The 26,218-nt window shown below is 44.6% G+C and overlaps 1 protein-coding gene across 4 annotated transcripts in view; it reads left to right on the top strand.

Annotated features, from left to right (window-relative positions):
• The window catches only part of STRIP2 (striatin interacting protein 2), a 50,734-nt gene that overhangs the window by 4,628 nt on the left and 19,888 nt on the right, over positions 1 to 26,218 (top strand). The window contains exons 2-17 of one of the 4 annotated variants that reach the window (XM_081800106.1): positions 2,814 to 2,883; positions 5,685 to 5,759; positions 6,776 to 6,910; positions 8,266 to 8,386; positions 9,376 to 9,444; positions 9,643 to 9,749; positions 10,483 to 10,610; positions 11,733 to 11,936; positions 13,194 to 13,429; positions 13,693 to 13,758; positions 14,548 to 14,611; positions 15,535 to 15,606; positions 18,543 to 18,617; positions 19,506 to 19,603; positions 20,059 to 20,185; positions 23,208 to 23,308. In XM_081800106.1, coding sequence (XP_081656232.1) covers positions 2,814 to 2,883; positions 5,685 to 5,759; positions 6,776 to 6,910; positions 8,266 to 8,386; positions 9,376 to 9,444; positions 9,643 to 9,749; positions 10,483 to 10,610; positions 11,733 to 11,936; positions 13,194 to 13,429; positions 13,693 to 13,758; positions 14,548 to 14,611; positions 15,535 to 15,606; positions 18,543 to 18,617; positions 19,506 to 19,603; positions 20,059 to 20,185; positions 23,208 to 23,308 — 1,748 coding nt within the window. The remainder of the gene's footprint in view (positions 1 to 2,813; positions 2,884 to 5,684; positions 5,760 to 6,775; positions 6,911 to 8,265; positions 8,387 to 9,375; positions 9,445 to 9,642; positions 9,750 to 10,482; positions 10,611 to 11,732; positions 11,937 to 13,193; positions 13,430 to 13,692; positions 13,759 to 14,547; positions 14,612 to 15,534; positions 15,607 to 18,542; positions 18,618 to 19,505; positions 19,604 to 20,058; positions 20,186 to 23,207; positions 23,309 to 26,218) is intronic. The other 3 variants (XM_081800107.1, XM_081800109.1, XM_081800108.1) reach the window with 3 other exon arrangements.

The following is a 26,218-nucleotide window of genomic DNA, read 5'->3' as shown; positions in this document are numbered from 1 at the left end:
AAAAAAAAAAAAAAAACAGTGTTTTTCAAACGTGGGGGGTAATCTGTGAGTTGATACCAACATTTTTTTTAAAGAAATAGAATAATAGAAAATATCTACATCACATATAGTAATAGTGATACTATTTTGTTAAACTTTGGTCCAGTTTTGTGTGTGTGTGTTGGGACATACTGTAAAGTTTATTTAATCTTTGATTTACAATCCAAAAACTTTGAAAAACATGCTGTTAATGACTCTTTTATTCTAATATTGTGTCCTCATTTTGGGAGTATTAAACTATCCTTTTTTGAAATATATATTTTAAAAAGGTTTTTAAGTCTCTACTTATCAGAACTACCTAATGTCATTCCCACCCTCCACCTTTTTTTTTTTTTTTTTTTTTGGTCTCTGTAACCTGGAAGTATTTGGAAAGCTTTGCTATAGTGGATTTAAATATGATTTGCATTGATGGCAGTGTAAATTGATAAAGTGGTTTTGGAAAACAATTTGTCATATACAAAGAACCATACAAGTATTAATTCATAAGGTTTGATGCAATTCATTTCCTTTTCAAGAATCTATCCTTAGTTGAAAAAAAAGAATCTATCCTTAGGAAAGTTCCTAAATATGAAAAAAATTATAAGTGTATCACAGCTTCATACATATAGTAAAAAAAAAAATTTAAGAACAACTTAAATGTTCAACAATAGAGAACTGGTTAAGAAAACCAGTTATCTGTCCACTTAGCTGTACACTTAGCTGTTTAAAATTATAGTCATGATAATATGAGAATAATGCCTTTATAATATAATATTAAAATTTTAAGTACAGTAGGTAAAGTTCAAAGTAGTATAACCGGGCGCCTGGGTGGCTAAGTTGGTTAAGCATCTGCCTTCAGCTCAGGTCATGATCCCAGGACCCTGAGATGAGTCCCACATCCGCCTCCCTGCTCAGCCAGGAGTCTGCTTCTCCCTCTCCCTCTACCCCTCCCCTCTGCTCCAGTGCTCTCTCTCTCTCTCTCAAATAAGTAAATAAAATCTAAATAAAATAACAAACAAACAACAAAGTACTGTAACCATCTACATAGTACTACCAAGTGCTGGGTAGTGTGCTAAATGCTTTTTCTCTATTAACTCATTGAGTCCTTATAATGACCCTATGAATTATCTTCATTTTACAGATAAGAAAACTGAGCACTTCGTTTTCCAATAATTCCCTGGCACCAATTCAGTTATGACACTATCTGTAGTTAGCACAGACCCCACAAGTTAAGGGCTCAGTCTCATAAGACAGTCCCCATTTCAGATGCCAGCCACACCTGGGGCCCCCAGGCTACACGCACTTCTACCTGGCCAACTGTAAATTCAGAGGTTCCATGACCACCCCCACCCCTAACCCCGCCATCCCCAGTTCCATAATTTGCTACAGTGACTCACAGAATTTAAAAAAACTGTTCTGCTTATGATTACAATTTTGTTATAAAGGATACAACTCAAGAATAGCCAAATGAAGAAAGGCAAAGAAGAAGGTATGGGGGTGAGATGGTGCAGAGATTGAACGCCCTCTAGGTTTCACCCTTCTAGCACTTTGGTGTACCCAAACCTCATTGTTTTAGGGCTTTTATGGAGTTTCATTACCTAGGCATGGTTGATTAAACCATTGGCCACTGTTTGAACTCAATCATCAGCTTCCTCCCCTCTCTGGGTGTGGGGCGAGCCCTGAAACTCTTAAAGGCTCACCAGGAGTCATCTCATTAGCATAAACTCAAGTATTGTTGACTGGGGCTTATGAATTACACTTCTATCAGGAAATTTCAGAGGTTTTAGGAGCTCTGTGCCTGGAACAGGGTCAAAGACCAAATACATTTTTTATACCACACTGAGGCACAGACAGGTTAAGTAACTTGCTCAAGATTTCAATAGGTGATAGCTGAGATTCAAAAATTTTTAAATTTATATATAATGTATGCTGGTAGGAAATAACTCCAAAATGCTTAAAGAGGTTAGGGGGTGGGATCACATTAAAATATTTTTATATAGTATTAATAAATTTATACATACAACATCATAGGAAATCTAGCTTTAAAACAACTTGGAGTAGGGGCGCCTGGGTGGCTCAGTCGTTAAGCATCTGCCTTCAGCTCAGGTCATGATCCCAGGGTCCTGGGATCGAGCCCCGCATCGCATCGGGCTCCCTGCTCAGTGGGAAGCCTGCTTCTCCCTCTCCCACTCCCCCTGCTTGTGTTCCCTCTCTTGCTGTCGCTCTGTCAAATAAATAAAATCTTTAAAAAAAAAAAAAAAAAACCAAGTTGGAGTAGAAATACTACCTTATTTGACAGTCCTAAAGTTGTGGAACACTAGAGCTGAGGGACTTTTTTTTTTTTTAAATAAATGAACTATGATCCAAAAAACGAGATTTGCCCAAAATCATACAGTGGGTTAATGACATAGCTGAAATTAGAATCCAGCTCACCTCTTTTGTTTTAGTTCATCTCATTGTTCTAGAAATCAGCTACATGTTCTTCAGGTCCATGTTTATGTAGGTCAGATACAGGCACAGATTGCGTAGCTTTCATATCTGGTCACAATCCTACCCTTTACCCAGATTTTCTGATTTTATATAGGAACCTTCAGCCCTGCCCTGTACTGAGCCTTGGATTTTGGCTTGGAGGAGGGTACCTCTTGGATTAAAGGCCCAGATGGGACTCTCCTAGCTGCCTCCCTGATCTAACGCCTCTAAGAGAAGAAGAAGAGAGTATAATGAGTATTAAATGAGAGTATAATATCCTTTTTCATTCCTTTTCCCAAGTTACTGCAAAGTCTTCTCCATTACAGGGCTCTGTGGACTGCCCCACTCTGGAATTTGAGTATGGAGATGCAGATGGGCACGCAGCAGAGTTGTCAGGTATGAGGTAGAGATGGTCTGTGGAGAGTGGAAGCATAGCCAGGAGGAGAGGGCAGGGGTCTGTGATCTTCCCTGACAGCTTGTCTGTTCTCCACATTCCCTCTTCTCTCCAACCTCCCGCAGTAAATATGTTTGTTTTTACATTTCTTTCTGTGAATTCTCCTATGGCTACAGTATTCTTCACTTTTATTCTATCACTCTTTTCTGCTCATCCTTCTTTATTCTCTTTTGGTGCACTCTCAAATCTGTTTTCTTTCCACCTTTTCCCTATTCCTCCTGTTTCTTTTCCCATATTCACTCATATCTTTGCATGCATGCCCCCTTCTTTCTGCCACCCTCTCCCTCTCTCTCTCTGTCTGGGTTTTAGCTTAGGCTAAGTGTGATCTCCTCACACTAAGAGCCTCCATGCTACACGTGCTATGAATGCCAGTTATTAATAAATGAGCTTTGGGTGGCAGTGGTATGAAAATTAAATATTCTGTCACATGGAAGTGACACTTTGAGACATGCTTTTTCAGAGAAAAGAGACAAGAACTTTTAAAGAAGTTCTCGTGAATAAGCACAGGGAATAAATTTGTGATGAGTGACGAAGAGAGAGCTGAGTTTAATAACCAACAAAGGATTAGAATTCCATATATATTCCAATATAAATATATTTCATATGTGTATGTGTGTGCATGTATGTGTGTGTAGAAAGAGAGAAGAGAGAAGAACAACCCAATAGACAAATAGTCAAAGAATATGAATAGGAATTCAGAGAACAGAAAACCATATGGTCAATAAATATATGAAAAGATGTTCAACTACATTAGTAAATGAGGAAAAGCAAATTAAAATATGAGATATTGTTTCACATCCATCGGATTGCAAAACTTAAAAGCCTGAAGTTAGTGAGGGTGCAGAGAAATGAGTACTTTTATACACTGCTTGGCATGAGGGAGCAGAATATAAAATTGGAAAGCAATTTGGTCATATCTAGCAAAGTTGAAGATGCACACATAATGACCAGTGACTCTAGATGTACACTTTAAAGAACATTTGGGCACAAGAAAACATGTATAAACATGTTTATTGTGGCCATTATGAAAAATTTAAAACCACTCAGGGGAATGGATAAACTGTAGCGTATCAATATAGTAGGCTACCACTTAGCCGTTAGAATAATTGATCTATATCAATATGTTTCAATATCAATAAATGTTAAAAACGTAGTGTTGAGAGTGAAAGAAGCAGTGACAAAATAATTTATACATGCATCCAAATACTGCTTAAACACACAAACCTAAAAGATATTTCTGGGAAGTCTAGTTGCACACTTGATTAAGAACAGTGTCAGTTAAGTAAATGGACGTGTTCAGTACACCGTTATGTAAAAAACTATTGAAAGACATACTAAGAATTGTTTCTAAGAAAAATAATATATATAATATCCTGTTTGGATAGAAGATTTCAAACACAACAATGTCATGTTGTTTACAGGTATATACATATGCAGGAAAAGTAGAAAAACAGGCATGTAAAGGATACACACCAATGTCATTAAAATGGTTAAATCTTGAGAGGGGAATAAGACTGGGGAGGAAAAGGAAACGTTAGATGTCTGAAGTAAATATAACAAGTGTAAACGTTTGTTTAATCTGGGTAGAAGATACACAGGTATCTTATGTATTCTATATCTGTCTATGAAAATTCATGATCTAAAATTTAAAAATAAAAACAAAAATATTTTAGTACCTAACAGCCTTGCTCCCTTTTCTGACTGGGTTCATGCTGTGCTCTTAAAAAACATACATGCACACTACCCACTGAGCACTGAAGAATATCAGAGTCAGAGATGGGATTTGCTTCTGGTCAATCCAGGATTCTGGAACTCAGGACTCAAAAGCCCTGGCTCCCAGACAAGGTGTTTCTCAACCATTAGACAGCTGGCTGGAACATAAGTGAATTTCTCTTTGTGAATTATCTACGACCTAGTTAAATTTCCAGCAAGCGTCTGTTACAGAGTTTTGAGGAAATCTGTTCTGTCACCTATTGACTTCTCAACTTCAATTCTTTATCCTCTGTAAGATGAGGGTACTTCCTGGTATAATGTTCTGGTGTGTGTGTGTGTGTGTGTAGGAAAGGCATTTTTATTTCTCATAAACTCTGCATTTTGTATTCAGAGGCTATTGTTAACAAAGTTAGATTTTCTTGGGCATAAGCAGCCCTTTGGCAACAATAGCTGCTTCTATGTTGTTTGATGCTGTGTCTTCCTGGGTGGCCAGGGGCAGGAACCTAAACTTCTATACCCTTTGAGGAAACTCAGCAGGGAGAGAATGAACTGGCTCCAACCCCAAAGGGCCATCTAACACATACTCTCCAGCCTTTACTCTGGTTCCGTGAATAGCACAAGGATCTTGCCTCTAAATTTCAGGCATTGTGTTGCCCCTCTCTTCCCTAGAGACAGGATAGTTTCAGTCTGGGTTGACAAGCAGAAGGGGTTGCAGCCCTAAGAAACAGGATTGATGACAGTAAGCCCTTTCTGCTCCATCCCTTCTCCTGGCCCTCACCAGCGTTGAAGACTGCCTTCTCTGCTGTAGCAGCCAGCTGGCAGGAGGAGGACAGGTTTGATGGTTTAATCACCCAGGGACACAAGTGGCTATTTTTAACTGCTCCGAAAGGGAGGAAGCTGGCTCTGGATTGAATTGGACACAGGAATGTGTTGGAAGCATTAGCTCTTTCATGCCACCCTCTCCACCCCAGGCCCCTTCTGTAAGGGTCTGTTGAATGTTTGTGACTCTGTCCTGTCTTTCCTAACACAGAATTATATAGCTACACTGAAAACCTGGAATTCACCACTAACAGGAGGTGCTTTGAAGAAGATTTCAAGACTCAAGGTGATCCCAAATTCTTATTCATAGAGACCTTCTTTCCTCCCCCACACCCCATGATATCCCAGCCCGATCTAGAAAAAGCCCAAAACAAAGTATGATTCTTCTTCATCCTCTCCATAACCACTTCTCTATCCCTTCTTCCATATGGGACACAGAGTTTCCTATAGCTCAAGTGGAGAGGCCATGGAATGGAAGCAGGAAAAGCCTGAGCTCGGTCCCTTTCACTGATATAAAGGGCCCAGAGAACAGAGGGATGGGAACTGGGCTGGTGCCTTGCTGCCTGATTGAACTCTGTGCCTAGTGTAGTCCTTGACTTTAACATTCAATCCCTGCCTCCAACTCTGCCTCACTCCTAATTGCATCTAATAATAATTCCATGTGTCCACACTGATCCTCTCAGACCTCCATCTCCTTACTTGGTCAGTGAATTCAGTTTGCAGCTCAACAGATGTGTGGTGAGAACTGTTTTGTGTGAGATGCAGGGGGCAGGGCTGAAAGTGAATTTGCAGAATCTTCAAAGAGATTATAGTCCAGTGGCAGAGGGGAGGTGTGTACATCACAAAACTCACTGAGGCCAAAAGGAAAGTGGTAAGTATCATAAGAGAAGTAAAAGGTATCTTGGGGGGATTGGAGGCAGGGTAGTATCTTGGAGGACAGAGCTTCTGGCTGGAGCATTAGTGGGAAAGAGGTAATTTAGTATTGGATCTGTAATGATGAATAGGAATTGGATATGTAGGGAGAGAGGGAACTCCTTGAAAAGGCAGAGAGATAGGACAGAATAGGCTCTGTGTGGAGAATAAAGGGGATATGGAGGAAGATGAGCTGCAGAGTGGATTCAGCCAGACCTTTGGGGGTCCTTTACTTTTCCAATCTCTTATTCTTTCTCAGCTAAATAAAGAAAGCTTTTGAAGAGAAGAATTTGTTGGGGGCGGGGATCAGAGATGGGTATGTTATCAGGAGCCTTTCCAGGAAGGGGAGGCAAAAGCTGACACTGGATCTGTATGGCCTTCTTTCCCCAGTGCAGGGCAAGGAGTGGCTGGAGTTGGAGGAAGATGCCCAGAAGGCCTATGTGATGGGACTCCTGGACCGACTGGAGGTGGTCAGTAGGGAACGGCGACTGAAGGTGGCCCGGGCTGTTCTGTACCTGGCCCAAGGCGAGTGGCCACCTTTGCCAGCTTGAGATGGGTGAAAACTAGGGAGAGAAATGTTGTTATCAGGACTAGGATGAGGCAAGCCATGCTAAGAAAGCAAGGTCCCTGCCTCTCAAGGACAGATCTTGTCAAGTGCTAGGAGTAACCTGATGCTTATAAGGAAGTTAAGGAGATGATGGGGGTATTAGGTTGGATCCCTTGGAATTGGCCTTTATCTTGCCACGCATGGCAAGATTTCTTATAAAGTTCTTTTTTCCTTCATGTGGGCTATAATCATATGTGGAGATTTAGTAAGAGAGTCAGTGTGGCTAGAGTTGATGTACCACCAGCTGAGCATGGAGGCTTCTTTCTTCAGCTATGGCACTGACCTCCACTGAGGGGAGGTAGTGTGGTGCCCCAGATTCACACATGGACCTTCTGCGTTATTTCTCCTTGGCATTTAGAGAGTTCAAGCCAGGATAGCAGCAGGAGCAGATGCAGTGTGTAAATGGGATCAGAACTCAGCGAGATTAATTGAGAAAACCTTCCCAGAAGAGACCTATTAGCCAGGTGTTGGAAAGAGAAATGAGATAACCTAACTGGAATAGTAAAAATATGCCCTGAGATCATAATAAGAGGACTATTGGCAGAACCAACTAGCTGGGAGCTAAAACAACAACAACAAACAAACAAACAAACAAACTATAAAAGAAAATAATAAATGGATAGGAATACGAGTGGTGAAGGGAAGACGATAGCAAACAAGGCAGTGCCTAACCATATCTCTCGGGTCTGGTGCTCTGGCCAACTTCCAACTGCTAGTACCTTTAACTTTTTACCTGAGGGCTTTCTCTGCAGTCCATATAGGGTAGCCAGGACGTGCTAGGGAATTAATGTGCTCCCCTAGTCCAGTAGCACTGATCAATGAATGACAGGAGGTAGTGGATGAATAGCCCAATTACCTCACCCTTCTTGGGTGGGATGATTCTGAGGGTGTAAAACATATACTGTTTCCCAGAGCTTCCCCCAACCTGAGTTCAGCTCCTTAGCTGCCTTTTCTTCCCTATCTCACTTCCCCACTTCTCTACTAATGGTTCCTGGGATCATCTCCCAAATAAACTGCTTGCATTCGAATCCTCTCTGGATCTGCTTCCCAGGGAACTCAAACTTAAGACGGGCCAGTGATAAGCACATTGGACCTGACTCTGGAGACTGTTTCTCCTCTTTCCTGCCTCATTCAAGGAGGTTCTGGAGGGCCCTTGCCGTACTTTGTCAGCCTAATTGTTGGGCAAGGTGTTGGAAGATAGACTTAAGATCATGGGGCAGGGTGGAAAGAACTGGGTACCCCTCAACCCATATGACACTGTCTGGTTCTTTAGGCACTTTTGGGGAATGTGATTCGGAGGTCGATGTACTACACTGGTCCAGGTACAACTGCTTCCTGCTCTATCAGATGGGGACCTTCTCAGCCTTCTTGGAGCTACTCCACATGGAAATCGAGTGAGAAACCTTAGGGGAGAGCCGGCCTAGACAACCCCCTTCCTTGAAGTGTGCCTCATGTCCTATGCTGATTCCCTCACTATAGAGACCTCTGTGGGAGCAGGGTCTATTCACACCTCAGCCCAAAGCTTACTGACAGTTCCCCTCCATCCAGCCATGCTCTCTGATAGTCTGTCCTCTTCCCTGAGGTTGGGCTCATCAACAGCTTTTGCCCCACTTACAGCTTCAGTCCTGGGCTTCAGGGTCCTATCCTAGGTGGGTTCCCTTTATATCTAAACACCTTCTCAACTCAGCCTAACACTGGAATCCATGAAGGAGACTGTTCTACCTGAGAACGTGACCCAAGAGGGACAGGACTAACTTCTGTTGCTGTGCCCAATTCTTTCCCTCATAGGTCATAGCTCTAGAGGTGGCCTTATCTGCTGCTACCACTATAGTGATCCCTCATTTTATCTCGTGCCTATTACCCAGGAGTTTAAAGAGGGCAGATTGAAAGGGCTGCTTAGGGGCACCTGGGTGGCTCAGTCGTTAGGCGTCTGCCTTCGGTTCAAGTCATGATCTCAGGGTCCTGGAATTGAGCACTGCATCGGGCTCCCTGCTCCGCAGGAAGCCTGCTTCTCCCTCTCCTGCTTCCCCTGCTTGTGTTCCCTCTCTCGCTGTCTCTCTCTCTCTCCGTCAAATAAATAAATAAAATCTTAAAAAAAAAAAAAGGGTTGCTTAGCATCTATTTTGTGTTCAGCACAGTGCTAGGCACAGTGTGGATTATAAGTGGAGGGGTTATCAGAGATCCTGCCCTTGCCCATCTTCACCACAGATAAAGGTTTACTGAGGTGGCAAAGGAATTCAGTGGGCTCCTTTACCTTAGACCAATTTCTCTTAGCTACATAGCCAGGGAATAGCAGCTACTCACATTTATGTATATGATAAGTAGGGACACAGGGTGTAAAGAGGCCTTATGAGTTCCTGTTCTCTCCCTCCCCCCATGGCAGCAACAGCCAGGCCTGTAGCAGTGCTCTTCGGAAACCAGCCATCTCCATTGCTGATAGCACAGAGCTCAGGTAAGTTGAGCTGGCCCTGGGAATAGAACAAGGGATAGTTAACAATGGGTTACCCTTTGCCCAAGTCCCAGATATACCCAGACTGCTAGTAGTTGCTAATTCCACTGGGTCGGGCTCCCGCAGAGATCATCCCCAAGGTCTCTGACTACAGGCTGGGAGCTGCTTTGGGAACCTCTTGTAACCCTTCTATAACCCCAGGGTGCTGCTGAGTGTCCTGTACCTATTGGTGGAAAATATCCGCCTGGAGCGAGAGACAGACTCCTGCCGGTGGAGGACAGCACGGGAGACCTTCCGCACTGAATTGAGTAAGAAGTGGCACTTGAGGAAGGGTAGGGATAAGGTGCTGATGGTGGAGGGGAAGCATAGCTTCTGCGCATCTGCAGAGAAGAGACAAATAGCTTTTCCTTCCTTCCTTCCTTTCTCCCTCCCTCCTTTCCTTCCTTCCTCCCCTCCTCCTTCCAAATTAGCATCCATTCTTTTAGGGCAGAGACACTGCGTGGCAGGCGTGAGGACCTGGCTTAACTTCCCTTGTGTCTATGAGTTAGTACCAATCATGTGTCATTTCTGTGCCTTGATTTCCTTGGTTATAAAATGGAAACAGCCATCCATCTCCCATTTCATCATCAATCTCACATGAAAAAATGAGTTGAATCGCCTTGAAAATATTGATGTTGTCATCACACAGGGATAAGATATGAAGGCCTATGGGATTTTTAAAATATATTAGACTGATGTGGGAAAGTGAGTTGTGATCTATAAAATGCATTGAGTCCTTCGGCCAGAAAGGAACATCTTTAGTACTATTACTTCTAGTTTGGTATCCACCCTCAAGCTTGGGAGCTAAGCCATTTTACCTCCATGGCCTCCCCTTCCTGCCTCTTCCCTCTGGGGATTCTCTAAGCCTCCTTCTAAGGAACAGTACTCAAATTCTTGGAGGAGGTAAGAGCCTTCCTCACTGCATCCAGAAGCAGGGTTAAAGGGGCAGGGTTTCAGCACTCTCATCCTCACTTTCTCACTTCTCTCTCTCCTCTTCCCCAGGCTTCTCCACGCATAATGAGGAACCTTTTGCCCTTTTGCTTTTCTCCATGGTTACCAAGTTCTGCAGCGGCCTGGCTCCCCATTTCCCCATAAAGAAGGTCCTGCTTTTGCTCTGGAAGGTGGTCATGGTAAGTGGCTGATCCACCCCCCTCCTACCCACGCCCATCTCATCAGATCAGCAGTGCCCCTCTGCCACCTCACTTTCTTCTAGTCTGATTCCAGGAGACTGGAGCTAGGCAGAAGAATAGGGAGAGCAGCTGTTAGCCAATGGAGAGAAATCGTATGTTCTGTGTCACAGCAGATTACCTATTTCTTTTGGACTGACAGGAGATGTCACTCTATGATTAGGGTGTCATTGCACCTTCCCATGATAGAGCTGACATTTCATGGAAAGAATACTGGTTGAGAGTTGGGAGATCTAGCCTCTGCTGATACCGAGGAACCTCAGGCAACTGTCTCTGCCTCAATTTTTCTAGCTATAAAATGGGATTTACTGCCTGCCCTCCATCCAGATAAACAGAGGATTTGCTTTAAAAAAAAAAAAAAAATGAAGTCCTGGGGCACCTGGGTGGCTCAGTCAGTTAAGTGTCCAACTCTTAATTTTGGCTCAGGTCATGAGCTTAGGGTCGTGGGATCGAGCCTTGCATTGGACTCTGCGCTCGGTGGAGTATCTGCTTCTCTCCCTCTTTCTCTCTCTCTCCTTCTGTCCCTCCCCCTGCTCACATTCTCTCTCTAAAATAAATAAATAAATCTTAAAAAAAATGAAGTCCTTTTAAGTGTATGGTTACAGCTTTGTTACTAATTATTAAATCTGACCTTTCACCTCTGGCTCCCACCCCACAGGACTGCCTGAACAACATACCCTCCAGAGCAAACTTCATGGGGGGAACTACCTTTTGACTGCAGAAGAAATTGAGTGACTCGGGCTTTATAGCATCTGGTTGTACTCCTTAAAAAGGGGACACAGTTTCCCTTTTTTTTTTCTCCAGTGGAAGCCCCCAGAAGTCCCTTTCCTAATTCCTGGTGATGTTTCCAGCCCTGAGTCAGTAAATAATGCTTTATCCTGACCCCTGAGCTTCTAAGACTGGGGATAGTAACTACATTTGTCCCTTCCTGTTTTATTACTTCTTAGTTAAGAAGGGAGTACAAGGGGACTGGAGAGTGTGGCTCTGCCTCTCCGTTCACATTTCCCTGACCTCGTTCCCTCTGACTTCCCTCTTTTCCTCTCCTCTGCCCCTTTTATACTGTAGTTTACCCTTGGTGGATTTGAGCATCTACAGGTTCTCAAAGTACAGAAGCGGGCAGAATTGGGCCTGCCTCCACTGGCTGAAGACAGTATCCAGGTGGTGAAGAGCATGCGTGCTGCCTCCCCGCCCTCTTACACCCTCGACCTGGGGGAGTCTCAGCTGGCACCACCACCCTCTAAGCTGCGAGGCCGCCGTGGTTCTCGAAGGGTACGAACTAAAGCAGACAGTGGTGTTTTGATACTAGTAGGCCAAAAATTAAGATTCCAAGCTACTCTGGATGTGGTAGGAAAGGGCAGTAAATGACGAGGCTCATCCTACCTCTGATTGGCCTTGTGACCAACCTGAAACCTTGGAGTCTGTACTTTGGCTGCTGTCTCCCAACTCCAGAAGGCTCCCAGGCTATCATGATGTAACACTGTTCATATTACATCATAGATCCATATCTTGCTACAGGGTCATTGGCCCAGACCTGGTATGCCTCGAGTTATCCTGGCCAACAGTTAGGGCATAATCCTGGAGATAGGGACCCAGATCACCTGAACAGGGCTCCCAGCAAATCCACGTGCATGGGGTAAGGCGCTTTATCATTATATTGATAGCAAGAAGGTTTACTCTGAGCCAGCCATGCTCTTGTCTGGCCCTGGAACCAGAGGCTTACATTTAGGAGGTGACTGATTAGTGTTCTAGGTATAATCTGCATCCCTGGAAAGGTCAGAATGACAGGTTGCACTGAGACTTGACCATGTACCCACAAACTCACCTCCCTGAAATACCTGAGTTCACCAATTACAGGTGACCAGACAGTCATGTTCAGTAATCTAGTCTACGTAATCTGCAATGTGATTTTTTTTAACCTTTATTTTTTGTTTTATAAAGTAATGCTTACTCATTGTACAAAATTTGGAACAAATATAAAAATGTGAAGAAGGGAGGAAAAAAGAAAATCATCTACAAGCTTAATAAACCAGAGGCAGTCACTGTTAACTTTTTGGCCTATTTCTGTCCAATCTTTTTTTCTTTGACAAGATTTAAAATTCCAAACTTGCTTCCCTCTGCCTAGCAGCAAGCCTCTGTCCTCCTCTTCCTCAGTCAGCCAGCTGGTGTAAGCTCACAGAAGGCAAACTAATTGAATGTTCACCTAGGCAGAGCATAATAAGGAAGGAAAGTGCTGGCAAAAAAAAACAAAAAACCCATGCTTTTTGAAAGCTAAGTACCTGACTTTGGGGTTATGTATGCTTTGTTCCCCAGCCATAGGCTTGGTTGCCTGAGAGGTGCTTGTCCTGGGATTGGGCCTGGTGGATATACTAGGGTTAAGGTGGGGAAGGGGATATTCTTACAAGAGCTGGGTTGTTACTCCATGTATCCTAAACTCTAGTAGCTTATGGGTAGAGGGTGACCTCAGACAAGGATGCTCAGAGTGAGATCTCTGTACACCTTCTCTCCACCCTCCCAACCCCCGCCCAGCAACTCCTCACTAAGCAGGACAGCCTGGACATCTACAATGAAAGAGATCTCTTTAAGACTGAGGAACCAGCCACAGAGGAGGAAGAGGAGTCTGCTGGTGATGGAGAACGAACCTTGGATGGAGAATTAGACCTGCTAGAGCAAGATCCTCTGGTGCCACCTCCACCCTCACAGGCATCCCTTTCTGCTGAGCGGGTGGCCTTTCCCAAGGGCCTACCCTGGGCCCCAAAGGTCAGGTAGGTTTGATAACTCCGGGAACCCTGAATTTTGGGATTAGAATCACTGAAGGCCCAGGGTGCAGTGGTCTACATGTTCAAGTCTCAGTAAGCTGGGCTAGAAGTCAGAACTCCTGGGTTTGAAGTTTCCTCTGTTAGCTCTTATCTTCCCCCACTGCTCTAATCCTCCAATCAAAGGGTTAGGAGTCCAGAAAGGTTCTGTCTCTCAAGGTTTGCTTTTTTTTTTTCCTTTTCTGGGAATTGTCTCTCCACTGTCCTCTCAGACAGAAGGACATTGAGCACTTCTTGGAGATGAGCAGGAACAAATTCATCGGATTCACTCTGGGGCAGTAAGTGACTAGATGGTCAGAACTGGCTATAGAGTGGTTCTTAGGGGGCCAGACGAGTGGGTGGCTGGAATGAGAGATGTTGCCTGGTAGTTATGGTGTAACCTAGAGCCAGTATGGGCATCTGCTAGTGACTCTGGGCTGGTGCCATGGAATTTTTTTCCTCCCAGTTTCCTAGAAGAACTCTTATGTTCTTAGCCAGGTGTAGGACCTTGAGTGACAAGTCATTTCCCTCTTGGGCTTCAATTTCTTCATGAGAGTGTTGGATTAGATGGTCCCTAGGGGTCCTTCCTGTTTTAATAGGCCAGAATTTTGTGAAGAAGCAACATGGTCAGAACAGATCCAGTCTTCCCCCATATCTCCTCCCTCATGAATTCCTCACACTGGCTGGCCTTTACAAAATGGAGAAGGCCTTGTTCCCGTGTTTCACTGTAGTTGGGCTACATGCCCTTTTAAGGAACCTACCACTCCCTGACAAAGTAAATCCCCAAAAGACTATACAAAAATCCTAATTTTCAGGAACACTTCTGTGTGGCATTGTTCTTTTTGTGTCCTGAAGCAATAATGGGGGACATGGAAGCTTGCAGAGAAAAATCCAGAATACTGCATGTTGAAAGTGGCATGGTCCATGTAACTCCAGGGGATATAAGTAGTTCTCTATAGTTTTTTTAAATTTAAATTCAGTTAGTTAACATATAATATGTTATTAGTTTCAGAGATAGAGATCAGTGATTCATCAGTAGTTCTCTATAGTTTTGATGCTTATGATCTGGTATATCTCTCATTTCACAGGGACACAGATACCTTGGTTGGATTACCCAGGCCCATCCACGAGAGTGTGAAGACTCTAAAGCAGGTGACCAGGGCGGGCTCTCAGTCTTCAGGGATAGGGAGCCATCATTCAAGTTTGATTACCAAAGTCCTGGTTATTGGCTCTTCTACCAGACACATTCTGTATTTCCCCTGCAGGCATTTTGGCCAAAGAGGAAGAAATTAGGTCTTCTTATTTAACCATTTTCCTACATTCAGATAGATGAAAAAGTTATCCTTTCTTCCTCTCATGCCTTTTTCCTCCTCCTACCCTTCTTTCTCTCTTTCTCGTCCTCGCTTCCTTTCCTCTCACTTCTTTCTCCCTATAAGGCCACCAACTTCCAAAGGCCCAGGATTATTAGCAGTCTTCTCTGCATCCAAAGTATATACGAGCCCAAAGAGTAAAAATAGTCATCTCTTGCACAGACCCTGAACTCTCCCTCACCCCATCATCACTCCATACACATGCACACAGGCATACTCACACGCAGCAAAACTCTCAGGGTAGTGGTCCAGGGACATGGACCTGTTCTTCACTTCCCCTTGCCCTTTGGTTGAAGGTAAATACTTAAGTATTTCTGCTCTTCAACAAATACAGGAACATAGAATAAACAGAAACACTGTATATGAAGCACCGGCCTCAATGTTAAGGGTACAAAGGTAAATAAGACTCCTACCTTCAAAGAGTTCATGTTCTATTTGGGGTGACAAACCATATACAGGACATTTCCTTATCATTAAGGAAGATAAGCAAGAGGCTGGTACATATGTAATTGGGGCCCTCAGTATCTTTTTCTTTTTCTTTTTTTTAAGTAATCTCTACACCCAACGTGGGGTTCAGACTCACAACCCCAAGATCAAGAGTCGTACATTCTTTAGACCGAGCCATCTAGGTGCCCTCCCTTTTTTTTTAATTAAAATTTTTTTTTAGTAACCTCACCCTCTTAATTGATATCTTTTCTTCCCCAGCACAAGTACATCTCCATTGCAGATGTTCAGATCAAGAATGAAGAGGATCTGGAGAAATGCCCCATGTCTTTGGTGAGTTAAGGGGGTCCTGCCCAGGAGAAAGGCAGGAGGAAATCTATCTGCAGTGCTATCACAGAGCATATGTACATGCTGTTGGGCTCTTATGATGTGCCAAGCAAGGCAAGGTCCCTACTTTCATGATACATTAGAGTTAGAGAAAAAAGAAAGTAAGTAATTAAGGAAACAAGACTATTGAGAATGGAAGATACAATGAAGAAAATTTAAATAGGATGACATGATAGAGGCATCTATCATGTAGGAGACTACTGTCAATTAGGCAGTCAGGATAGGTGGACCTCTGAGAAGGTGAGAGTTAAGCTAAAATGTGAGGTACAAGAAGGAGCTGGCCATAGGAATATTGGGGGAAAGAGCACTCTAGGCAGAGGGAATAGCTTTAACAAGTGTGAGAGCAAGCTTGGAGTAGTAGGGGTAGTGAATGAAGGCCTGTGGCTGGAACACAGGGGTGAGGGATGGGGTTGTATGAGATGGAGTCAGGGAGGTGGCCTGGGACCACTTTACAAAGGACGTGTAAGCAAAGATAGGGATTGTGAAGTTGTTTCATAATACAGAAGTAAGCCCTTGGAGATTTTAAGCAGGGGAGTGACATGATCGGATTTATATTTTCAAAAGCCACTGGCTGCTGTGTAAAGACTCTACCAGAAAAGAGTAGAAGCAGGGTGAAACATGGGGAGTTCTGTTTCATCAAGAGTTCTATTTTGGTCATACTCAGTTTTAGATATCCATTAGGCAGCCATGCACATGAGCAGCCATGCAATTGAATATATAAGTCTAGAGTTCTAAGAGAGGACTGGCCTAGAGAAATAAATTTGGGAGCTGTTGGCTTAGTGGACAGTGTTAAAAGCCATAGAACTGGCTGAGATAACCCAGGGAGGGAATAGAGATAGAGGATGGGACCCCGGACAAAGCCTTGGGGCACACCAGTTGTGTTGAGGGTGGGATGAATCAGGAAAGGAGCCAGAAAAGAAGAGTAAGAGAAACACTCAGTGAGGTGGGAGAGAATGTGGGAGATTATGATACTATTAAAGCTAAGAAAAATTTTTTCAGGAAGGGAGTGATCAGCTGTGTCAAGTGCTGCTGATAAATGGATAAGACCTGAGGTTCCCATTGGATCAGGCAACATGAAAATAACTGGTGACCTTGATAAGAGCAACCTCAAGTGAAGAGGTGGGGCTAGTAGCTTCGTTGGAGTGTGTTGAAAGAGGAATGTAAAGAAAGGAGGTAGATGGTCAACACAGACAACATAGTTTTATTGTAGAGAGGATAGAAATGGGATGGTGGCTGAAGGAGGATGTGGGGTCAGAGGAAAGTGTTTTATAGCTAGGAGACACTAGAATATGTTTTATAGCTAGGAGACACTAGAGGCCCCCTCTATTGGGGGCCCTCCCTCTAAGTAAGTACCCTAGTGCCTCTGAGGCCATGGTCTGTCATGTCCTAGATAGCCTCAGTCTGAGTGGTGAGGATGCTGATGGTCAGGGTTAGAGGAAGGAAAGGGGTAGAGAAGGTGACATCGTGCTTATATCTCTCATCTTATTTCTAGGCATTGCCCCTCTCTATTCCTTCCATAATCTTCTTTAGAAATAACAGTGTTGAATGTTGGGATTGTGGCTGAAGGAGGATGTGGGGTCAGAGAAGAGTGTTTTATAGCTAGGAGACACTAGAATATGTTTATGTCCTAAAAGAGATGATCTGGGAGAGAAGAGACAATTGCAGAACTGATACATTCGACAAAGCACAAGGGTGAGAGATCCCCAGCACAAGTGGAGGGTTGGCCTTTAATAGAGCAGAGGTGGTTCATACTTCACGTCAAGAAGGAAGGTAGAGACCCTGGTAGATTTGGTGTTGAGAAGATGAACTGTCTGATTGCCTCTGTTTTCTCCATGAAGTATAAGACTGGGTTAGCAACTATTGAGGGGTTGGGGGGTGAGGGGATTGGTTTGAGGACAGGGGAGAAGAGAAGGTATGAAATAGATCTTTGGGAGAGCAGGAAGGCAACCTGCTCTCCCAAAGATCTATTGCCTGAGTTTACTGAATGCCCATTTAAGCAGCAGTTGAGTTATGTGGGATGGCAGGGGCCGGGTTATTCCTCCCTGCCTCAGGGTCTCAAGGCAGTCATCCTTGCCCTGGAATAGAGGTACCTTGTGGGAGGAAGAACTGAACTGGCCAAGGATGATGATGGCCTGAATAGCCCCTTGAGCACTGGAGGCCCTGGTCCCCCCGCTCTGATAAAAGGCTTAGATGGGGTCATCGAAGGACAAAGAGAGTTGTGGATGAGGGGGCTGGTCATAAAGGAGGAAGGGATGTGGTAGTGACTACTGGAGAAGGAAAGAAAATAGTTTCTACTTAAAAGCTTCCCTACTAATACTCCTTCCTGCCTCTCCCGGCCATGGGTTACCCAACTCCCTTATCAGCCTTCTCTACTGAGTTAACTACCTCTCACTTCCGAGCATTCCAGAGCTCTTGGATGGCCTCAGACTGACACCACAGGAAGTGCTTCTGTGTGGGGTGTCTGTTCTAGTGTCCCAAACATACGTGCACCCTGACTTAAGCCCATGGGTGGCCAGAAAAGCAGTGGTTTGAGCCAACTCCTAGGTAGGTGTTCTGGCTCCTGATCCAACATGTGATGGGGAAAGAAGAATTCTGTGTTGATTCCAGATAATGGGAAAACCAGAATCATAGATTGTCAGGGCTGGAAGAGCCCTCAGAGGACATCAGACCGGCCCAGTGATCCTAAAGAAGAGGACACTAAGACCCAGACAGAGAAAGTAAACCTACCCAAGGTGATATAATGAGTCATTAACACAGCTGGATAGGAACCTAGATCTGACTCCAGCTTAGTGCTCTTTTCATGCCACCCTTCACAACCAAGAAAACATAGCCTTTGTGCAACTGGAAAATGGCCCGGGCAAACTGTGTATTTCCTGCCGTAGGGGGAAGAGGTGGTACCAGAGACGCCATGTGAAATCCTCTACCAGGGCATGCTCTACAGCCTCCCTCAGTACATGGTAAGGAGATAGCTGGGCCAGAGCTGCCCTTCTCTGCTCCAGGACCAGGCAGCTGAGAACCATTTCAGGCTGACCTGTCCATTATTTGAGCTTGTTCCCTGAGCCTTCTCCCCTGAGGGAAAGCATTCTCTAACACATTAGAGTTCTGAGCTTTCCTCAGGGGCTTCTCCAAGAGGAAGGAAGACTTGGCCGTACTCCCAAGTCCTTCTTTGGGAGGGGTGGAGAATAAGGTGGGGTCCATGAAGAATGTATTGGGGGCCCTCCTTCTAAGTAAGTACCCTAGTCCCTCTGAGGCCATAGTCTGTCATGTCTTAGATAGCCTCAGTCTGAGGTTGGTCAGGGTTAGAGGAAGGAAAGGGGTAGAGAAGGTGACATCGTGCTTATATCTCTCACCTTATTTCTAGGCATTGCCCCTCTCTATTCCTTCCATAATCTTCTTTAGAAAGAACAGTCTTGAAGCAGAACAGCCTACAGCTCCCTTCTGGCTCCTTAGAGCCTCACAGGCAGGCCTCTCAGGACTGGGCACCTGTTTGCCCTTCTGGAGGCTGGAGAGATTTGGTTATTGAGGAATGAACATAGAAGGCATTAAGACACTTTTTTTTTTTTTTTAAAGATTTTATTTATTTATTTGACAGAGAGACACAGCAAGAGAGGGAACACAGCACGGGGAGTGGGAGAGGGAGAAGCAGGCTTCCCACGGAGCAGGGAGCCCGATGTGGGGCTTGATCCCAGGATCCTGGGATCATGACCTGAGCCAAAGGCAGACGCTTAACAACTGAGCCACCCAGGCACCCCTAAAACACTTCTCATAGGGCTGTTGAGGTATGGAAAAATAGCCCTGTTGAATGGGATGGACAGAGATGGATCTCCTCCTTTTCTACTTCCTAGATTGCTCTACTTAAGATTCTGCTGGCTGCAGCCCCCACCTCCAAAGCCAAGACGGACTCTATCAATATCCTGGCAGATGTCCTGCCTGAGGAGATGCCGTGAGTGCTTCACCTGGGTTGGCTGCTGAATGCTAGCTGTTTTGTCTACAGCATCTCTCTAGTCCCCACCCCACCTTGATAACACTCAGAGGGATTGTCAGCAAAGAGATCTGCTCTCCCCTTTCCACTGCAATGCTCTCTGTTGGGTTCATTTTTAGCCCAAAACTGAGGGTCTACAGGGCAACATCAGTGCCAGTGACTGGTTGCATAGGTATGTGGGTGGACATTGCCAAGAGATGAGCTTGCCAAAGGAGAGAGAAAAACAAAGAGAGCAAAGGAGCTTTTCTCCAAACAGGCTCGTAAGTGGGAACTCTGGAGGTTTCCCTAGTACAGAAGTTCAGATCTCCCAAGTTCTGGCTCTCTTGTATACGTTGTCTCTGACCCAAATACCTGGGTCCTTGTAGGCCGCTCTCTAAGGCTACTCTCTGCACTCACTCCTCCTCTCCCCTTTGTAGCATCACTGTTCTCCAGAGCATGAAGTTGGGCATCGATGTGAACAGGCACAAGGAGATCATTGTAAAGAGTATCTCTGCCCTGCTCCTGCTCCTCCTCAAACACTTCAAACTGAACCATATCTACCAGGTGAGCAGCTAGCAGCACTTCTCCACAGGTCTCAGGTGTTCTCCAGGCCCCGTGTCCCAAAGAGGAGATGTAGGGGCCTTTATAGTCCAGTTGAACATCTTTCAACCTCTTCTTTGTCCTCCTCAGGGAATCCATATACCTGTTGCACAAGCTTGCGTGGGGGTATGGAGTGGGATGTGAGGAACTGTCCTAGACAGGTGCAGATGTCTCTGTCCTTTGAACATTATCCAAGGATTGTGGGTAGGAATCCTTGGCTTCTTGGGAATGTGCCCAGCCAGATTTGAAGCAGTGCAAGACAGGATTCAAGCATTCCACAAAAAAAAAGTGAGGAAAAACTATGTAGAAAAACTTTTCTATGTGTGAAGCCCTTTTCTAACATTTGAGATATAATCCTAAATAAGGCACAGTTTTGGCTCCTAAGGACTTTGAAGTCTTGTAAAGGATATGGATATAAAAATAGCTAGTTATGGAATGGTAAGTGCCTGATACAGGTAAGCACTGGCTGGTAATCCAACCTGCAATGGAGAAGAGGTGACTTCTAACCTGAGTCCTAAAGAAACAGATGTGGGTCAGGATACGGGAGTTGTCAGGGAAGGAAGATAGGAAGCATTTCAAGCAGAAATGTTAATCTATGGAAGTCCAGAGGAGAGAGAGCAAAGTACCTTTGGAAACTGTTTAAATGTTGCTGGGGTTCTCCCTGGGGTAAGGGGAGATGGGGCGGCCTGGTGATCCATGGAGCTGGAGAGGACGGGCAGGGAGCAGATCATAATACATATGGTAGGACACAGTTGTTGAGTACTTATAATGTGCCCAGCACTCTCTTAAGTTCGTGTGGGATCTCATTTAATTCTCTTAATCCTATGAGGTAGGTCTTATTTTATCCCTGTTTTATAAATGGGGAAGCCGAGCGTAAGAAAGTTTAAGAAGCTGCTTCCCCACGAAGGCATTGTTCACCATGCTGAGGAGTTTGGACTTGGTACTGTGGGCATTGCCAAATATCAGGGAACCTGGGGGCAGGGAGTGGATGGTCTCTGTGGTGAGAACATGGGGAGGAGAGGAGGCTCCTCATGACTGCCCAGTGTCTTTGCCCCATTTTCCTCCTAAGAAGTCAGAACCAAGCTTGCTGCTAGAACAGCAGCTTCTCAGAGTGCACAGAGGCTCCTGCAGGGTCTGTGTCCATACAGGTTTGACTATATAATCAGGGTATTTCTCCACTCTAGTACATTCAGAGACATCTTTGGGTATATTATGGGTGTCCTGGGTGCTCACACTTCTTCTGCCAGTGTTTGCTGAGCAGCAGCAGGTCGGGGAGGAGTACGGGTGGGTGGGAGATAGTGTTCCTAGTAGAAAGAACAGAGAACCGTGGGTATGTTTTTTCTGTCTGCTTCTCTTGGTGGGCAGTATGTGGATCAACAGCCAGACAGGTGGGTGGCTTGATGGGCCTTGCCAGTGTGTGTCAGTGTCAGTGAATCCCAACAAGGCTACAGACAAATTTCAAGTTGAAAACCATTTTCCATAACTTCATAGTGGGTATGTATTGGCTGCTCCATCTGGAGCTTTGGAAAATACCCCAGGTCAGCTGCCAGGGAGGAAATATTTGAGCAGAAGAGAGAAATGGGCAGCACAAGCTGACTCCCCACCCCTAACCACACACCCAGGGGCAGAGGGCAGTTTGGCTTGCTGCCATGGCTACTTCTTGGTGATCAGGAAAAGCTAAGGGATTTAAAACACCACAGTTTTCTGCTTTTTCAACCCAGTGTCTGTACTATCCCAGCAGTCTGGGTTCTGGATCTGGAGGCAAACTGTGTCTGATACTCAGTGCATCACAGGCAAAATCCAGGTGTTGCACTCCAGGACACTGCCCACTAGGTCTTCCCAGATACAAACCCCATCCAAATTCAAGAGAGCAAAATGGAACCCCTATTTCTGGTGTTTATCCCATCAAAGAGATCTTGGACTTAGCCCATCAAAGAAATCTTGGACTTATTCTCAGTGTAGTATCTATTTTTTTTTAAATTTTATTTATTTGTTTGACAGAGAGAGAGAGATCACAAGTAGGCAGACACGCAGGCAGAGGGAGAGGGAGAAGCAGGCTCCCCGCTGAGCAGGGAGCCCGATGCGGAGCTCGATGCCAGAACGGTGGGATCATGACCTGAGCTGAAGGCAGACGCTTAACCAACTGAGCCCCCCAAGCACCCCAGTGCAATATCTGTTGACTGAAGAGCTCTTGTTGATCCATTCATTAAAATACTAATAACGGGGGCGCCTGGGGGGCTCAGTCGGTTAAGCTTCTGCCTTCGGCTCAGGTCATGATCCCACCGTCCTGGCATCGAGCCCCGCATCGGGCTCCCTGCTCAGCGGGAAGCCTGCTTCTCCCTCTCCCGCTCCCCCTGCTTGTGTTCCCTCTCTCGCTGTGTCTCTCTCTGTCAAATAAATAAATAAATAAAATCTTAAAAAAATAAAATAAAATAAAATACTGATAATGTAAGTACAGGGATAATGCAGTGAACCAGACAGACTCATGCTGGAGTCCACATCCCAGTGGTTCAGCTGGTTGCTATGTGCCGTATCCGTCCGGACTGAACGGTGCCAGCAGTTGTTGGGAGTAAGCTGCACCTGTTCCTGCTCTGTCAATCACTGCTGAAACACTATGAACCAGAGGTTTGGTATGGAAGACCACTCCCTCAGGGAGCCTTCCTTTCTGGTTGAGCTTAGGAACAAATATTGCAGCAATTCCTTCCATTTATCTGGAGTGGGATTTTCTTTCTGCCTTCTTTATGTTTTGTGCTTTTGGTCAGGTGTTTACAACATACACACACTGCAGATTGTCCCCCTCCATGCAGGATGAGCTGGCTGATGATGCTTCTCCCCACTTCTCAGACAGGAGGACTGATAACACAAGTGGGCAGTGGATATTCTTAGGAATGGATATTAGAGTTGTACTTGCCAATCTTATTTTTCATGTGTACTTTCTATTATCCCCCAAATAAGCAGCCCTTTCTGCTTTGATCTTTTAATTCAGTTTGAATATGTATCACAACATTTGGTATTTGCCAACTGCATTCCATTGATCCTGAAGTTCTTCAATCAAAATATCTTGTCCTACATCACTGCCAAAAACAGGTATGGACTCTGGACAGGTTTATTTCAAAGGTCTGTTTTGGGATGGGTTGGGAAATATACATCATCTCTGAGCCTTTCAGTTCTCCTTGTGTCCCTAGTCCTTTCTATCTTAGAGCTGTCACTGTTAAATTTAATTTCCTTGAAGTGTTAATTGATGGGTTGTGTGGTTTGGCCTCTTCACAGAGGTATTTGTATTTTAATAGTTTTGAAAACTAAAAAATGTCACAACTCAAATAAATAAAACTGCAACAATGAAATTTTAGCCCTATGGCAGAAGGATCCAGAAGATGTTTTTTTTGTGAAACAGCCTTCTTATCTGGCCAGCCCTGATCTTTATAAATCATAAGTTGTAACAATTATACTACTTTGTAAACTGTAGTGTTATGTAGAATTTGTAACTCAAGGTAATAACAGACCCTTACTTAGATCAGTTTGTAATAAAACAAATATATGGTATTTTATTTCATCTCCTCAGTAATGGTAAGAAATATTACAACAAGTTTTATTCTCACTTCTCCAATTAGTAAACAAATTCAGGGAGGTTAATTGACTTGCTCAAGATTAACATGCTAGTAAGACGACTTAAGTAAGAGGCAGGATCAAAACACAGATTGTTTGGGCGCCTGGGTGGCTCAGTTGGTTAAGCGACTGCCTTCGGCTCAGGTCATGATCCTGGAGTCCCTGGATCGAGTCCCGCATCGGGCTCCCTGCTCGGCAGGGAGCCTGCTTCGCCCTCTGACCCTATCCCCTCTCATGTGTTCTCTCTCATTCTCTCTCTCTCAAATAAATAAATAAAATCTTTAAAAAAAAAAAAAAACACAGATTGTTTTCTGGTCACAGTTACTATGAATACAAATTGCTTTTCACTCCTCCAGCCAACTGGGGACTTGGGAGTTACAGAGTAAATGCTTGTTTTTTAGTTTGCTACTTCCACAAGAACTAGAAGCATGTTAACTAGAGTTTACCAGAGGCAGAGTTCCTAAAGTAGAAGGAGGCTGATCTGATTACTTGGGGTGACTAGAGAGGGCCAGGAGATGGTGCCTCAGTCTCATACTGCCTAAAAGTTCACCATGGAGAGGCAGCCTACTTATATGTAGTTTAAAATACAGAGGCACTGCGTGACTCGGTCGGTTGAGTGTCCGACTCTTGATTTCAGCTCAGGTCATGAGCTCAGCGTCCTGGGATGGAGCCCTGCATTGGGCTCCTCACTCAGCAGGGAGTCTGCTGGAGATTCTTTCTCTCCCTCTCCCTCCACTTGCTCTCTCTCTCTCAAATAAAAAAAATTTTTTAAGCTTTTATTCATTTATTTGAGAGAGAGAGAGCACAAGCAGGGGAAGGAGCAGAGGGAGAGGGAGAAGCAGGCTCCCAGCTGAGCAAGGAGCCCCATGAGGGGCTTGATCCCAGGACCCTAGGATCATGACCTGAGCCGAAGGCAGATGTATAACCGACTGAGCCACCCAGGTGCCCCTAAATAATCTTTAAAAAATAAAATAAAGTGCACATACACACATGGAACTTGAAGTCATGAGACCTGCCATTTGCTAGCTATGTAATCTCAAGTAAAGACTCTTTGGTTTTTTTGAGCCACACTATTTTTATCTTAAAATTAAAATAATACACTTCCTGGGACGCCTGGATGGCTCAGTCGTTAAGCGTCTGCCTTCGGCTCAGGTCATGATCCCAGGGTCCTGGGATCGAGTCCCACATCGGGCTCCCTGCTCAGCGGGGAGTCTGCTTCTCCCTCTCCCTCTGCTGCTCCCCCTGCTTGTGCTCGCTCGCTCTCTCTCTCTCTGACAAATAAATAAATAAAAATCTTTAAAAAAATAAAATAAAAATAATACATTTCCTGACTATATCATAGAGCTTTTATATAAGTATCAGTTAAGATAAACATATGAGAGTCCTGTTCCACATTTCCAGTTAGAGATCCACCCCTGGATCAATCAAGTATGGCCAGGGTTCACAAACTAAATACCCACCCTCCACCATGGGCCTGGAAGGGAAGGAGTAAATAATCTGATAGGTGTCCACTAGGTTCTATTTGGAATTGGAAGAGTGGTAGTGCCAGACTACATCATTAACTAAGTTTGGCCTGGATAAGATGGTTCTCCTCTGCACCACCTGCAAGCTTTACTGCGGCATAATCCCTGAGAACTTGGAGCACCCATAGCCCCTTATTGCACACTTTGCTCATGGCTCTTATAATCTAGATAGATATTCCAGAAACTTGTAACTTTATTTTTTGCCCCCTTAGGCTAGAATTCAGTTCACAGAGGATGGGACAAATCTATCTTTGATTTCCTGCCCCCGTTTCCTGGCTGCCAGCATCTACTTTGACATGGGGCTTTGTGGGAGGTGGGTAGGTAAGTGGATAAGCCAGCCAAGAATGTTTATACTAATGGAGCAGTAAGTACAGAACTGGCAGCCCTGGGAGAATCCAGTAGAGTGAATTAAGATGATGAGCAATGTTATAGGTAGATCCACTGCCGTCTCTTCTCCTACCTTGGTTCCCCTAGGTTATCATTGTGGGTTTCTTGGGCAAAGGTAAACATTTCTAGGTAAATAAATTGTTGCCTTTTGCTTGGATAGAGTTTTGACTTTAGAAATGTAGAGGCAGGTCCAAGAAACCCCATACTCCTCTTTATGGCCCTAGCTTTGCCAACATCCTTGATCCAGTTCAGATAGGTTGGTTATAAACCTTATGGAATGTCAGAATCAGAAGGAGCATTAGAGATGAGCTAAGTTCTGCATTGTACCAATGAAAAAGAAAAGGAAAGAACTGTAATTTTGAGTAACTATGTCCCTGTCATAATGCAGTGCCTCATTTCCCCTACCTACTCATGCCTGCTTCCCTGGGCTCACCACAGAGCCTCCAGCTCCCTTATAGTCCCCCACTGTCAGTTCTGGGGG

Source organism: Leptonychotes weddellii, chromosome 12 (assembly GCF_054177405.1).
Source record: "Leptonychotes weddellii isolate Sample4059 chromosome 12, ASM5417740v2, whole genome shotgun sequence".
Taxonomy (NCBI): Eukaryota; Metazoa; Chordata; class Mammalia; order Carnivora; family Phocidae; genus Leptonychotes; species Leptonychotes weddellii.
The sequence above is the reverse complement of the archived record's forward strand: the minus strand, read 5'-3'. Positions and strand labels throughout refer to the sequence as shown.